This window comes from Gallinula chloropus, assembly GCF_964237585.1.
Source record: "Gallinula chloropus genome assembly, chromosome: 1".
Classification (NCBI taxonomy): Eukaryota; Metazoa; Chordata; class Aves; order Gruiformes; family Rallidae; genus Gallinula; species Gallinula chloropus.
In genome coordinates this window covers 141,300,271-141,316,937 of record NC_140085.1, presented here as the reverse complement: position 1 = coordinate 141,316,937, position 16,667 = coordinate 141,300,271, and the positions used below count along the sequence as shown (strand labels likewise).

The 16,667-nt window shown below is 39.3% G+C and overlaps 1 protein-coding gene across 4 annotated transcripts in view; it reads right to left on the bottom strand.

The window, feature by feature from the left end:
- The window catches only part of CYFIP1 (cytoplasmic FMR1 interacting protein 1), a gene marked incomplete at its 5' end in the record, with an annotated part of 59,831 nt that overhangs the window by 35,009 nt on the left and 8,155 nt on the right, over positions 1 to 16,667 (bottom strand). For all 4 annotated transcript variants that reach the window (XM_084269464.1, XM_084269463.1, XM_084269461.1 and 1 more), the window contains 12 exons: positions 2,282 to 2,481; positions 4,877 to 4,996; positions 5,581 to 5,689; positions 5,783 to 5,859; positions 6,214 to 6,310; positions 6,900 to 7,056; positions 8,308 to 8,461; positions 10,352 to 10,499; positions 11,870 to 12,036; positions 12,323 to 12,448; positions 14,692 to 14,814; positions 16,158 to 16,275. In XM_084269464.1, the coding sequence (XP_084125590.1) occupies positions 2,282 to 2,481; positions 4,877 to 4,996; positions 5,581 to 5,689; positions 5,783 to 5,859; positions 6,214 to 6,310; positions 6,900 to 7,056; positions 8,308 to 8,461; positions 10,352 to 10,499; positions 11,870 to 12,036; positions 12,323 to 12,448; positions 14,692 to 14,814; positions 16,158 to 16,275 (1,596 nt within the window). The remainder of the gene's footprint in view (positions 1 to 2,281; positions 2,482 to 4,876; positions 4,997 to 5,580; positions 5,690 to 5,782; positions 5,860 to 6,213; positions 6,311 to 6,899; positions 7,057 to 8,307; positions 8,462 to 10,351; positions 10,500 to 11,869; positions 12,037 to 12,322; positions 12,449 to 14,691; positions 14,815 to 16,157; positions 16,276 to 16,667) is intronic.

Sequence of the window (16,667 nt, the reverse complement as noted above, 5' to 3'; positions counted from 1 at the left end):
TTTCCTACTCGGCCTCTGCAAGGACACTGGATTAAAGAGGGCTTTGACCTCCCCTGCAGTTCCTATGCTTGTGCCATTAACCAAAAATTCATTCTCTCTCTTTCCTGATTGGTAACAGGTGGATTAAAACCACCCTCGGCCTTCACTGCTAATGCCCATTCACAGAGGTGGCCCTGCTCATATCTCTATTCCTCCTCCACAACTGTGCAGTCTGAACACGTCTGGGCAGCACTGAGGCATGTGACTAAAGTTCAGAAAACTGGAAACCGCAATTATTAAGTTGCTAAATCTTTTAATAGCAGTCTCACTGGTTAATCTCAGCCCCATCAGGTATATAAAAAAAACCCCCATCTTCAGTCCCAAATAATTAAACATGCAACATGTTTCAGTACTTCTGTATTTCAGTACTTCTTGCTTTAGAGTTCGAAGCAATCCTGCAGGGCTTCTAAACACCTTTTACAAACGTTTGAAATCATCATGTTTAAGCACTTTTGGGAAAAGGGCTTCAAAAGGTACTGAATACAAATTAATCTGGCCAAAACACTAACTTAAAAGAAAGACCCTTATACCACAGCTGCAGCCAAATTAATGAGAGGTAAGCTGTATTACACATCCTGGGAGCTCTGCCTCCAACCCCTCGCCATCAAGCAACCTCTCTGCTTTCCATCACACTTCTTTCTTTTTTTTCCAGCCTTTTGTTACTTTTCCCCCCTTGTTTACACACAGCTTTCATGTAAGACATTACCTATCAAGAATCAAGATTAAGCTAGCAGCTCTCACAGAGCTCCTCATTGTGTACTCCAAGATTTGCACACAATAATCTGTACAGTTGATTGCAGAGAGAGCTCATCAATTTAAATTTTGTGCTATCAGCAAGGCAGCATTAGACACGATGACTGTGCTTAAAAACTGTAGAAGGGCTAGAAACTCCCTGTTTCCCTCTCCCAGCAAAAATACCAGTGGGCACCATATATAATAAGCATGTTGAAGACAGGAATTAATTCTCTCCACACTACTGACTGAAACCAAGGCAATTCTGTCATGAAATTAGAAACGTGGTATGCTTACTGCCTAAGATCTGTCTCCCTTTATCATCTCTTAAATTAATTATCCTGAATTAATTACCTGACAAGCCTGAGGTTCAGCCTGACTCAATTTGTGAGTACAGTGTTTAAACAGACAAGCCACCATCCTACAGGATCCTGTTAGTGCCCTTTGGCATTCCAGGCTCACTCCCCAAGCGCTGTGGTCTGCAGTACAGCAGTCCCTAATAGCCAGGACAAATACAGACTGAATTCTTACAGGAGCTATTGACTGGCTTTTATTAAACATGACAGCTGAAGGATTAGCATTTCATCAAGATTTTCTTTTCATGCTGTGCTCATATGAATCTTAATACATCACACTGGATATTCCAATATTGATCTCCAGATACATCAACCGCACAGTAGCTTACTTGGAAATACATTCACCTCCTCTATGTAGACAGATTAATTAAACAGAAGAATTTTCTTGGCTAAAACCAGTTAACCATAAACCCCACTTTTTTTTCCTTCCTTCACAGACAGAATCTTGGATCTAAGATGCAACATAACCATCACGGAACATGTCAAACAGAGAAAGCTCTCCAAGGAGACAGTGAATGATGAGAACAGCTTCTTCCTACAGCTCAATATTCAATATCACTTTACTGTCACTTCACAGTGCTTTAACCAAAGCCTGAGTAAAGGCTAAAAGCACACAAATCCTAAAAAGAGCACACAAGCAGGAAGCCCAAAGTACTGTGCCATCCACTCATTAAAACTTTAGATCCTACCTCCCTCCATTTCCATTACTCACTCTCTTTAAAGCCTTAAACTGTAGCTGCAGTGAACCCTGATCTCTTCCCTTCTCCAGTAAACAATCCTTTTCTTCACATTAACGTGGAATCAGGAATGTAATATTTCCATCACCTCACAGCTGAGGATCCTGTTTACCAAAACTCCCCAATACGCAATTTTCAGTATTTTTGGACACACTTTATTTTTCAGCATATCATAGCCAAGTCATTAAACTGACAGAATTTGGATGCTGTGGTTACATTTGACTTCCATTGCAGACAAATAACAGGCTTTCATATGTTTCACAGGACTTTGTAAAATGACTCACGCCGCTTTGAGTAAAGCATTGGAAGTGGAAAACACACCTAATGAATGGAGATGGGCTTTTCAGCATTTGCTAGGAAAGAGTTTGCATGAGGGTGGCATAAGAACTGCTGCGGACAAAAGGCTGCCGTGCTAACCTGTTAGTGGATCCATTGTAGCAGTAGTTTGGAAGGAAATCATAATTGAGTTCCCAGAAGACATGAAGAGTGATTCTTCCATACGGGGCTGACACATTGTGGTTGGCTTCTCTGAACATGGCATCAAAGCTGTCCAAGGTCATATATCTACTCAGAAGCTTGTGAGTCATTTTGTTTATCTCTATCAAGCCATCCAGCTCCTAGAAAAAAAAAAAAAAAAAGACCAGGAAAGACACAGAGCAGTGCATTTAATAAAGTGGAGAAGCTCAAGAAAGTGCATAAATAACTTTGACTGAAAAGAAGGCTGGAAAGAAGTCGAAATGAACAACTGATTCTCCTGCAGTATCTTACTGTAATGTTAAGAGCTAGAAAGAATCAATGCTGTTGGGGTTGTTTTGTAACAATCTCCCACCAAAACCCTCTGAGACTTTAAGTGTAATCAGTAAGATGGGTCTACACTGCAGATGGGTCCCAAACACAGATTCATGCCACCTCTCCTCTGTCTCTGAGCAAAAGTTAAAACTCCAGCATTCAAATGGGGTCAGACATACACCAAGAAGCATCTTCTGCAAGCTATCACAAATTTCTGCTCAGCAGGGCAACCGGTGAACTAACTTTTGTACTAGTACTGGTGGGGATAACATCACATTTACCCTAAATCCTTCTCACTGTTTACTCCAGTGAAGAATGTACTAAGATGCAACGAAAGACCAGACCAGACATTTACAGATGTTGTGAAGGTATCCACAAAAATCAGTAGCTGTAGACCACACAACTATATATGAGCAGCACTGCCTTTCATCACATTTTGCCTCTTGCCAAGAAATTCCTAGTATGAGGGAAGGGTAAGGGGACAAAACCATCTCTGACATCAGACACTGAAAACACCGAACACAAAGAACACAGACTCACACTCAAAAAAAACCCCCAAGCACTGCTTTTAAAAACTCTTGTGCAATGACCCAGTGGAGAAATGTCCTCCAGCTTTGACTCTGCATGGTCATCTTCCCTTACAGTGCTGTCAGATTTAATTGCTCCATGTTTCAAAAGATTTTCGAGCCTGTGAGTAACAGTTAGTTTAAGGAAAAAGAACCACTATGTTATTACAGTATTGAGGCCAACCTGAGGAAAAAAATAGCTCACTCTTCTAACTACCTTCATCGAATTTCTGTTTCTGTCATCTAGCCAGTAAGAAAATTCTGCACATAAAGAAAAAATGCATTTCAATAATTCAAAGGTTGTAACACCAAGCACTGAAAATTCAAGAGATTCTTTGGCCTCAGTATGTGATTTATCTTCAGTAAAGAACAAAATTAAATCAAGGTAGTTAACTGAATGACTAAACCTTACTGTTAAAAAATAATTACAGAAAGACCAATGTTAAACTTTCTTGCGTGATTTTGTTTTGTTTTCTTTTCTTTTTTTCATTCCAGCAGAACTAAATGTGTCTGATCTTCTTCTTGTTGACTGCATATTTACTTGTCAAATCACACCGTCTGGAAATAAAATTTGTTTTTTAGCATTTTAATCAAAACGCTAACTCAAAAAGACACCTCAATATTGCACAGATGCTCTTCTTCCACAGGCACAAGTCAGATCTTGTTCCATCACAAAATAACCCTTATTTTTGTCATGCCATAAAACCAAGCTGCCTGAGTAAAGAAACTCATTTCAAATCTACCAGGCACAAAGCTGTTTTGATTTGGTGTCCATTTCACCTATAAGCACAGGCAGAAATGAGCATTTACAAAAATTCAAATCACAAGAATGCTCATTTTCCTTGTTTCCTCCTGGCTCCTAGTATACGCCTTCTCTACAGGTGACATTTACACCCTACTTCCAAATCCCTCTGTTACAGTGGGTTTATTTTTTTTTTTTTCTGGGAAAGGAAAGAACAAGATTATCAGTCTGAACGGGACTGGAATCTGCACTGTCCCATGGACAGCAGCATACTCCACAGTGCGGCATCGGGTCAGGCCCAAGCACTGTTTGAAAAGAGATGCAGGTTAAGGCACGGGGAGAAAAAACCCTGGCACATCAGAATTAATACAGTTCACAATATGCTACAATGGCAGCAGAGAATTTGCCAGTATAATTTATTAAGTAGCTGGAAGTGACTAAAAGAATGCCTTTGCCAGACTAAGATGCTTCTCTGATAAGAGGTTTTTTTCTCAATTTAGACTTAGTAAACCAGACTTCAACCACAGCACTGTATGATTTCCCACTTACAGAAACAAAACATGAGAGGAAAAAGGATTGTTTAACTTCTCTAGTACGACTGCTTAAATTATTTCCCATTTATATATATATATAATTAAGGTTTAGGATAAACCAGATTTGACTGTACAATTATTTGATAAGAGAATATCTAGAGGACTTCTTGCAAAGCTAGAGAAAACTTTTTTGCTTCTGCCATTAAAAAAGAAATACAGATTTATAATGGGAGAAAAAAAAGGGACAAAAAAAAAAAAAGAGGCTAGATGTCTATGACTCTCAATGCAAGTGAAAGAAATTGAATTAAACCAAAACAAAATTACCATCTAAACCCTAACTGCAGTGTTTGTGCTGTGACAGAACTGCAACACAACAACTCACCACAATGGAAGTCAAATCCTCACTTTCAAATCGACCAATTGCCAGTTCCATTGACCTGTACATGGCTGCTGAAATTCGCTGAGTGATCAGTCGGTTCAGGTCTATTGACCTACCAAGAAGCTAAAGAAGAATAGGCTATGAAGTTACAAACTGGAAGCCAAATTACGAGACAAGCTGTACAAGGAATGGAAGACACCACAGATTAACAGACTCTCACATGGTGAACTTGCATTCCAAACACATGGAAACAAAGCAGATGGACAAAATTTATAAATTCATGAACATCCCAATTCTCACAAAAAGCAATAATCTCACATGTTGCATTTACATCTAAGTATTTATATCAGCATTTCATGGTCCCATGACATTGTGCCGACAACATACTGAAAACTGGTGAAAGACATTACCAGGAACACAACGATACCACATATGACATTCCTGTTTGGCTTGTGTTTCCTATTTGGCTTGTGTTTGCTTAACTGCAACAGACATTTCCACTCAAATAGGATCTTCTAAATTGGTTTGTTGTTTTTTTTTTCTTAATTTATTCCTTCATATGACAAGAGCAGCTGATCTCAAATGTCAGTTATGCCACAAAGATGATGGAACATACAGCACAGAAAGAGTTTCATATACCTATATAAATCAACCCCATTGTATTTCAGTCGCTTGGCAATTTCCCAACACAGCATGAGCTAACTCACTTGGACGTGTCTCTGTTTCAGCAGTGTCTTGTAGCGGTTGGACTGGTGCAACTGAATGGTTGCTCCCTGGTTCTTGCACTCAGAACGTAATCGTTTATCCAGAAGCAGGCTGTTGAGAAAGGAAGACAATGTTTAAAGTATATTAGACAGCACAGCAGAGCAGACGTCTATGAACAGAAGTTCTCATTACTAGAATAGCTACCTGCCAGCCATTGCCTTGTAGTATGCAAATATTTGGTCTGCCAGCTTGTAGACGAATTGGTCAAAACATAGGTTCACCTTGGAAAGACATAAATAAAAAAAAGTGGGTTTAGAGATACTTAAATTTAAACAAGGGGGGTTTATCCAAAGCTTCCCAGTGTTTATCAAACACAATTAAGAAAGTTAATGCATCCAAATTTCCTGGTAAAAGAGATGACAACATTCAGTTTTCAGTATTCACGTGAGACATTTTGCACAGGTCTACAAGTTTCCTTACAACTTGTCACCCAACCAGTTACCCATCTTCTGGTCTTCCTTCTCAGTTTATTATCCCCAACTCTTCTGCATCTCTTATAATAGGTCTTGACCTTTTAGCATGATATTCACATTCATGTACAGGCTATTTTTCTCAGGTAGGTAAGGTTACTTTACCTCTGCCTCAATCTCATCATAGAGGAACTGCTTCTTAAATTTAGTAAGTGCATAATGAGCACTGTCATTATAAAGGTCCAAAGAATACAGAACATACCTGAATGAAAAAGAATAAAAAAGAAAAAAGTGTTACATGTCTATAGAAATCATGATTCTTTAGGATGGTGCAGTCTAGATGTTGTGAACCAATCAATACTTTAATCTTTACATAGTTCATGCAGTCTTTTTTGTTGTTGCTGTTGGAGTTTTATATAAAAGTATCACAACTTCTTTTAAAAGAGTATTTTGTTAGTTCAAGAAATTGTATACATAAGTTTGCAGTCTGAAACTGGTTTTCTGGCTGTTGTTTTCCATTAAAATGGAACTATGCTTTTATCACTGCGCACTGTATTTCACAGCTTTGAGGAGTAAGGAAGGAAAACTTGCACAGGAAACAACATATTTGGCTGATGCAACAATACTTATATGAAAGGTTCAGTTTTTCAGTTTTTCACTTCAAAAATAGAACCTTGAGAATCTGGAAATTGGCAAACATAAGAGGAAAAATTTTCAAAGGTTTAGAATACCGTCTCAGTGACTGCTTGTTCAAACCAACTAAAGCAGTTATAAGGAATGGCAGTTACATTAATAGGCAATGTCAATCATGAAGAATGATCACTCAGGGGAAGAGGACAAGTAGGTCTTACTCCATCATTGATGCCTCTTTGGTCTCCAAAATATGGTCTGTCAGAATCCAAGGCATGGACATCTCAATGGGGAACTGGATTCTTCTGCCCATGGTCAGCTCTAAGAAGAATTCCCTAAACCACAGCTGGGACAGATCACAGCATTGCTGCAGGGTTTCTTTCAGAATAAATAAAGAAAAATTACACTTCTTATAGAAATACATCAGGAGCAATACAACTGTGATTCTGATGATGCAATGTGAAACAAAAAAATAAAAGCAGACGTGAGTCACTAGAGCTATACATAGGCCAAATATGTAAACCAAATTCAAAAGCCCATCACTTTTTCGAAGAGTTTTGAAATCCCCACTGATCCCCAGAGTGGTGCTTTATTACAACAAGAAACAAAAAACCCACTGTGGAAGTGAACCAGGATACCAGTTAAACAGTAAAACTATGTACACCAATAAAGGGGGATTTCTAGTTTAATTTCTCAGCTGGGGGCTGAGACAGCTATACACAGAACTTGGGAAGCTGCAGGTGAAGGAGATGAAATTGTACCAGATCCACCAGTACCATCTCTGCCTCTGGAGGACTGAATCGCTCCACACATTCCTGTTGATTAGATGGGCAGGAAGTGACAGACAGACACATGAAGGGAGGGGGTTAAAACAAAAAGTTTCTAAGGCTGCTGTCGGGGGTGCAGAGTTGTGCTTCCCTCCTCTCCAGAAAACACTTGATACAAGCCTTCTTTTGCAGATGGCTTGAGAACGGAAACGGGAATGAGCTCTTTACATTAAGATCTTCTGAAGACCTTTTGAGGCGCTGTTCCCCAGCAGCATTATGACTGACATTAACAGGCTCTGGAGGGTAAAGGAGTCCGGCAGCAAAACAAAAATGAGAGACAACACAGCATGGTGATGACAAAGACTGGATACATTCAATGTCAGTAGGTGAATTCTTTAGGACAGCATGTTTCCGATTACGATTAACCGAATAGTAAGAGTAGTGAAATGACATCAAATTTACCACAACAGAGAATTTGTTTCCTCCGTGCTTAAAACAAAAACTAAACAAAAAAACTCCAAAAATACCCCCAAAACACAAAAGCTACTTCCTTTTTTAAAATTTCAATGTGTATAGGCTCATCTGTCCCTTGTTTAGAGAGATATGTGCATTAAAAAAAATAAAAATAGAAAAGGGAGGTAACAATATGAAATTTGACACATTATAAACAAATGTATAACAAGTCAAAATAAAAATCCCACCACAATACTGGATACCAGGTCTCAGAAAAAGTTTGGACAGACCAAGGCTTTTGATAAATAAACCAAAGGTAAGTTGACTTAGGCAATCGGAAACATTTTCCAGGTCGTGTTAGAGGTGTTAGGACATGCTAAGCTGGACACTGATCATCTACATATCTTACCACTGAAATTTATCAAATGAGTGTAGAAGAAAGACTCGCGATGGAATTTTTCTATGTCCAATATGGTGGGCCCCTCAAGGCTACTTCTCAAGGTTTTCTTGGAACCACTTTTGTCAGCAATGAGGGACTCTAACATAGTTCTCACCATGTAAAGCTGTATCATTAAAGGAAACAATTGTGGTGGAAAGGGGGGGGGAAAAAAGGAAAATACACATGGTACATTAGTTGAGCAACACCGAGAATTACTACTATCAGTAAGCGACTGCTCCACTTCAAATTGAAAACTGGCACTGTGTGGGTAAAAGCCTTTCAGGCAAGAGGAACAGATGCAGCACTAGCCTACGCACCAGCACAAACGCCTACCCATGCCAAGGGGACCTCCACTGACACTTAGCAGCAGACCATTTGCAGTGGAACAGTTCACATCACCACAAAAAGTAAAAGTAATAAGTAATGTCTTACCACCAAAGTTTAAAAGAGGCGGATAGATGTAGGACTGCCTCAGAAACTTGTGTGTCACATGCAATAGCTTTTCCAATCCCAGAGACTTGAGCTGCTTCAACAGCTCAGCAGAGTTTAAGGACTCTGTCATAGTGCGAACCATGTAGAGCTAAAAACCAACAGACAGGGGCAGGCAGGGGAGAGAGAATCCGTTAATAAAAACACAAGGGTAAATAAGGAACGGGAAACAGAAGCAGAGAAAACTTGTTAGTTTGTTAAAAATGAAAAGCAGCACAGTAAGCATGCAGAGGAGGCCACACAGAAAGGTTCCTTCGTTCAGAATAATCACTGCAATCCGGTGCTCCCTCAAGCCAAGGGAAAAGGTTCCCGTTCATTTCAGAGGATGCTCAGGGAGCCATTAGCTTCTCAAATGATTTCACAAAGATTTCCAAGTATTACCAGTTCAGACATAGCCATTTTAGAACTGTGTGGAACTGAGAAAAACCTATTGAAAATCAATATATTTGACCTGCCTTCCTCCGGTCAGCCGAGAGACAAGTGTGCCAGCCCAAAAGCAGAAAAAGCAGACAGAACCATGTACTTTAAACAGCCTATTGCAGCCAGTGAAACAAAGCTCTTACACATACCAAGCACAGGAGAAGCCCACTGGTGCTGATACCTAAACTTTTTACCCCAGAAATTTTTTTTTCTAATTCTCAGAACAAAATCTTCATTAAACCCATCTTACCCAATTTAAGCAACGTTTTATTACCCAAGATTTTTAATTTTTATCTACACGTGGTTCTCTTCCCCATAGATCTTAGGTATTAAAAGACTGTCTTTACAAAACACAGTTGCCTTCAATTTTTCACCCAAAGTGCCCAGTATCTCATTTTCTCAGGTGAGCTACGAATAACAGACTACCAGATCATACACTCTCAAAACCCACAAAGAAAATTAAAAAAGAATTTTAAAAAAATAGAATTATACAGAGGTAACAAGAATGAGCATCTTGAAATACCATATCTAGGACTACCACAGAAGACAGTTGAAGTACCTCTTGTTTTAGTGTCAGATTAAACTGATTTTAGGTAGCAGTTTTATCACTCATAACTAAAGAGTAAGAGTGATTTTGTCAGAAGTCAAATACTCTCCCATCATTTATATTTAAAATATTTTTAAAATGCATAAACATGTATTGAATAATGGGATTTAAAAAAAATAATCCACCAGACATGCCAGAAATGGGAGTCAGTCAAGAAACAATTCATAAAGTTCAAAAACATTACTTGAAACACAATAGGAGCTCAATGAGAAAATATTTCTTTCCAGGAAGTCAAATTAAAGAGATTGAACACTTGGAAAAATTATGCATCAGAGTAGAAAGTCACAGCAACCCGGACAGAGGCTTTTGGTTAAGTGTTTATAATTTTATAAATATCAATCTAATCAGAGTAGAATTTTAGCATTTAAAAAACCCAACCCAACAAAAAACCCAACAAAACCCCAAACAAATTGCAATTTTTAAATAGTCCAGGCCAGAGAGAAAATGTGTCATGCAGTAATTGTTGACAGGTATCACAACCACCAGACGGGAAAATACCTGAGTGCTGGAAGGTCCCACTGCACGTCTTGGAACTTTGATGTCAAAACCACTTTTAGGGTCCTTCTCTCCCCTTAGAGCTGGATCATTGAACGGCTCATGACCTGCTTCCCAGTCACAGACTGTCTTTCTGATGGCCTGCAAAACGCTGAACACAATTCACACTGTTTCAGCATCCAGGCGCACCGATGAGAACATCTTACTTTATAACCACGCTTCCACAAGCACAGAAACTTTGCAACAGCATTTGGGAGCTCAGGGTAATTCAGCAACTGCAAATGATTTTGCCAACAACTTTAAGAATGCCACATCCACAAAATAATTGCTCCATGCTGGTTATCAAAAAGGAGAGTCCAGAGGCCTTCTCCTCTGTCAGAAGAAAGGTGACCCCAAAACTCATTTACCAGAGAGAAAAGTCACTTGTCAAGAATTCACCTCTGGGATCCTTAGGCAAGTGCATTAAACCATTTTGTTCTCCAATACCACAAAAAGCAGATTACTCAATCAAACAAAAGATGCTTATCAACCAAACTAAAGAGACAAGATTCTGGCTTGAAATGAAGAGAAGCAGCAAAATTTCTGGCTCCAGCAGAACTCCAGAATTCATATAGAATTTATACTGACAGCTTCATACTTCTAATTCCAAATACTGAACTGCACTTCGGATACTTGTCAGAAACACAGCAGACATATCCTGTTGCATGCTGAATGATCAGGCAGATGTCTACTCCCAAATCTGCACGGGTATGAAATAAATCATTTCCTATCTCATCAAAGTCCATAGGACAAAAACAGTCTCCCTGCAAACATAATTTAGAATAATTTCTTTATTTTTTGCTTATGATTGCATTTGAGCATTTAGCAATAGCAAAAGCCAGAGACTTTCACTTTTAAGAACTTTGTGATGAAATGTGGTAGTAAACAAATGGTAAACAAGTTACGATTAAAAGCAAACAATTAGGGAAAAAAAATAAGGTCAGAAAATGCCACTGATTGTGTGGGCAGATGGACACGTGGAAAAGAAGTACAAGGCTAACAACCCAAAAGCAGCAGCAGCTGAGCAAAGAGGTATGATGCTAAAAGAGAAGAGATAAGACTACAGGGCGGGATAAAAGTATGAGACACGAGGAGAGAAAAGACTGGAATCACAAGGAAGGTGGACAGTAACACCTTTCTTCAAAATAAAAACACTGGTTTTGCTTTCAATGTTACACTTCTCTTTCCTTAAAATAAAAATAAACTCCAGAGAACACAAGACTTCCTGTGGTAGTCCTAACTGGTTCAAGGCAGGCAGGACTCTTACCATAACCCATGTTAGCAGCCACTCACTTTTGATTTCAGACTTCTTCAACTTCCAGTACCTATTCAATCAAGCTAACTGTGAATACCAGACAGACTAGCAGGGGAGTACAGACTTAAAAGAGGCAAAATTTAACAGCTGTGCTGCTAAATTTGTGGAACTAATTTAGTAAGATATAAGGGAAACCACACAGGAGCAGATGAAAACAAAAATACTACCTCTGAATGACATTTTTCTTCTTTTTAATGGCTTGTCTTAACGGCTCTCTAAGTGTAACCTGGGCAAAGTCTTGCAGAGCTGCATAAATGGTATGGCGAATGGCATGGTTGAAAACACTTTCCATCCTTCCCATCAGTACCTGAAGACCTTTGATCATGGCAATCACCTAAAAAAAAAAAAAGAGAGAGAAAAGTAGTATATTTTTCTTATAATGCTTGTATAATTGTTCATAAAACCCCCTTTTAAATTCAGAAAATCAGAGGAGGGGAATTAACAAGTTCCAAAAGATAAAGGATAGTTTTCCTGTGCTCTTCTTATGTACTAAGCAGAGGAACACGTGCTTTTCCAGAGACATCACAGGGCACGCTGTCTTTTTGCACTGGGTATAGAAAATGCTCTCCTCTGTCTAGAACTTAATCTTTGGAAAATCCCTGTAAAAGAATTTCCCTTACCTCCACCAACGCAAACTTCTCTTCGCTAGTATAATTGTATCTGGTTGCTCTTTCATACTCTTCTGCATTGTCAGGACAGTCTTTGTTAGAGTATTTGTCAGTTGGGTGCACCAGCTTCCACGAATACTACAGTTCACACAACAGAATAGGGAGAAAAGAGATGGGGGGAGAAAAAAACAGGCCTGAGAAACACAAAACATAGCTGGATACAAATAACAGGCTTTACAAAGTACTCCAGTGTTTTGAAGCATATCTGGAAAATAATATTCTCAAAACCTGCATAAATTCTGAAACTACTACCTACTCAGTGGAAATACCAAACAATAATCTGCCTAACAAATTTTACTGAAAGCCAACAATCCTGTAGTAGCTAAAAAAAATGCAATTCACACTCAGCAGGTAATGTGCTTCAGGGTATTTTTTACTGAGCAAATGCTACCTTAGGCAAAAGTTTCTTCCCCACTTCAAGAACAAGAGAGACCTCAGACCATAATAAAAACATCCATCCCAGTCACACACACAAAGAAAGGAGCTTCCAAATTGACCAAATATTCATATTTAGAATTCAAAAGATAACTGGAAAACTACAAAATGGCTTGGGTTTTTTTGGGGGGTGTGCCTGTTTACTAGGCTTAAAGGTGTGGAAATAGCTTAACTATCTATGACAATATCATCTGCACAGCATGGTTTCTCTTACATACTGCCTTTTCAGTCACTGCAAACACAGCTCAAAACGATCCTTGGCAGTGTTAGGCTGATCAAATATCCATCAGTGAAAAGTCCTAGTTCCATTCAAATACAATTTTCTCACCGTTTGAGTTCAGCAAATACAAAGGTCTGGTTGATATTGTCTTTGCACAAATGTTCAATTACAGAGCAATACGAATATGCCTAATATGGTGGATTAATATTTGAATTAATTTACCTACAGCAGAGAAGAGCAACCTAAACACTACAAAGAGGACAACTGGGAAATTATTAAACAAAGATGAAGTATTTTGGGGGCATTAAGTTGACAGGGTTAAATTGGACATCAAACACATGCTGAAAATTTTTATCTGAACATGATGCTTGTAACAACCTTCATGGATACCAAGTCAATGCAGAAGACAGGTAAATAAATAGGATACTCCAGATTAGAATAAATTCTCAGTAGGAGGACAGGGAAAAGGTGAACACAAACTTACACAAGAAGTACCTAAAGGGAATCTATACAAATCAGGAAGACAAAGTAAAGCAGTGATAATAGGCAAAAAACCTGCTGTGGTCCTCAGAGAAAGTTAACTCTGGAACTTGGAGGATAGAAACAGAGCAAAGAATAAGAGACTTTCTACAGAAACATACTAAAATAGGAAGATTGTCACTGTGAGGAGAGCACCTGAATACAGCAATTTGCAATGACAGCAATAAAGGGAGCAAATCTGGGAGTTGCAGAGGCCAGAAATAGATGACAGCAACCACTCTTAGGAAGGAGAAAATGCGAACAAGATTCTCACCGTAAAATAAACTGTTTATTTAAATAGGAATAGGATAATACAGGAAAAAGCATGATTCATCTATTGGCTTTTAGAAGAGCTAGTTAAAAATAGAGGAAAGAAAAATGGGTCTCTAGCTGGTGGTCTCCCACAGCGACTGCACAGGATTCACACAGTGCAACTGGCTTGATGGCAAATGGCTCAGACATCAGAGACAGAAGAGGAGCAAATCCAGCTTCTCTCATACAATATGTCATCTGTTTCAAGGCTTCCTAGAAAATGCTTTGGTGCAGGTAACACATGCAGCTTTTGTCTAAGTTTCTGCTGCATGAAAAGGATACCTGCACCCTCCTCACATCCTCCTCTTCAATTTCTGCCTTAAGCAGTTTCTTACCAGGAAAAAAAAAAAAGTCACTTCTTTAGCTGGCACCTGTTTTTAAAATAAATTATTAAAATGCAGAGAAACATCTCTGCAGGTTCTTTATTTTCCCTCCCTCATCTCCTCTCAAGTTTCCCTTTGCCTGGATTTACTTTCCTTTTGACTAGAAGCCTAACCTAAAGCAAATGGCAGCTTTTCCATCCATTTTTGTGTCTTTGGCTAAGCCCTTACGTGCTTCAATTTACTAAGCAATGATGTCTAAACATAGCCAGTTGAATGTACTATACAAGACTGTAGGAGCTACCGGATTGTCAAAGCAGCAACATCACTCCTAGCCTCTGGGAGCTTCATGTACTTCCTGTTGAGAATGTGGTTTGGAGCTGGAGAAGAGGAGCGAACGGAGAAGGAAAAGGGAACAAAACAGAACATGCATTTTTCCTTTGGTTAGAACAAAGCCTGTCCAACCTCACCAAGCTGCATCTTTTTCATCTGGTTTTATTTCCCACATAACATACCACTTCCATGACATGTGCACTCCACTGGGAGAGAAGCTGCAGACCTTGGAGAGAGAGATCAAAGAGCTTCCGATACTCCGCATCCGTCTTTTGAGCTTCCTGTCGACCCGACCCAGTCACCACCTGTAACATTATTATTAAATTAAAAAAACAAAACCCAACAAACCAAACCCACATCAGCATATGCTGTGTCCAGCATCCATAGCCACATTTCCACATAGATTTGTTTTAACCATTGAAACAGCATTATGTACCAACACCTGCATTAATAGCAGCTTTTTGTTCTAGATACTTCTATGGTTACATTTCATAGATTTTGGTCAAGAAATAGAAACCACTGGCATCTTGGGGTGTGTCAAGAAAAGTGTGGCCAGCAGGTCAGAGAGATTCTCCTCCCCCTCTACTCTGCCCTTGGGAGGCTTCATCTGGAATATTGTGCAGTTCTGGGCTCTCTGGTTCAAGAAGAACAGGGAAATACCAGAGACAGTATAAACAAGGGCTACAAAGGTGATTATGGGACTAGAACATATCTCTTAAGAGAGGCTGAGGGACTTGGGACTTTTAGCCTAAAGAAGAAAACATGGAGCAGGGGATCTTATCAATGCTTATAAACACTTGAGGGCTGGGTGTCAGGAGGATGGGATCAACCTTTTTTCAGTGATGCCCTGTGACAGGACAAGAGGCAATGGGCATAGGAAGCTCCACCTAAACACGAGGAGGAACTTCTTTACTGTGAGTATGTCAGAGCACTGTCACAGGCTGCCCATAGAGGTTGTGGAGTCTCCTGCTCTGGAGGTATTCAAAACCCACCTAGATGCTGTCCTGCACAAGCTGCTCTAATTGATGCTGCTCTGGCAAGGCGGGTGGACTAGATCTCCAGAGGTCCCTTTGAACCCCTCCCCGTATGTGATTCTGTGATACTATCCCTAATCACTAAAATACAGTTACAGATTAATTCAAGGACATCACTTATATATGTGTTTTATATATGTATCTATATTTTATATAGAGATACAGATAACTTATATAGATACACACGTGTGTGTGTGCATATATATGTGCATTTCTTTTTTTTTTTTGCTAATTTCTTAACTTTTATCTTCATTTTAAACTGTTATGAGCACCCCATTAGGAATATGGACTAGACAACCTATTCCAGAAGAGACATGCCAAAGCTCTAGGGTGTGTTTGTGTGTGTGTGAGAGAGAGAGAGAGAGAGAGAGAGAGAGAGAGAAGGAGGGGCAGAAAAATATATGATGTTTATATTATAGGTCATTATTATTTTGAATATAATTAGTGCAAATATCATGCAGAGAATGGGTAGTATCCTGCAGCCAGCTTTTCCTGATTCAGGTGATCAAGATATGTCATTTACCTAGCCTGAGGTTTACCTGCCCTTCAGATACTTAATAGCAGTTGTTAATCACTGACGTGAAATTTGCACAAATAGCTCTAAACCCACACACCTCACTGTTGCTGTAACGAGCCAGTTCTGATATGAAACGCATATGGTCTTCTCTGATTTGGATCATCTGCTCACATATATTGTATTGGGGACTGCTGCTGGAAGACGTGCATGTCCATCTGTTTCAGAAGACAGAAAAACCCACCAAAATCAGTTTAGGCAATAAACAGTACAAGCAATGCTGCAAAGAAAGATCCACAATGTGTGACTCTCTATTTGAGGCCTTTCCTCTCTTCACACCTCTACCTCTGACCCTGCACATCTCTCTCCAGGAGCACACACTTAGGCACAGGACCCCAAAGGATTGAAAGCCAGGGCAGAAGCATAGGTACAGGCTGTAAAATACATCTAGCTACCTTCAGATTATCATTATTCCTGTTTAACTGCAGAGAGCCTACAGCATGATCCCAACTATAAAAAAGGCATTATTAAGTACTATTAACATATTATCAAAAGGGACACAAAAGACATGCTACCAAGAATGTCATGTTAAGTAGCCTCACATTTTTAG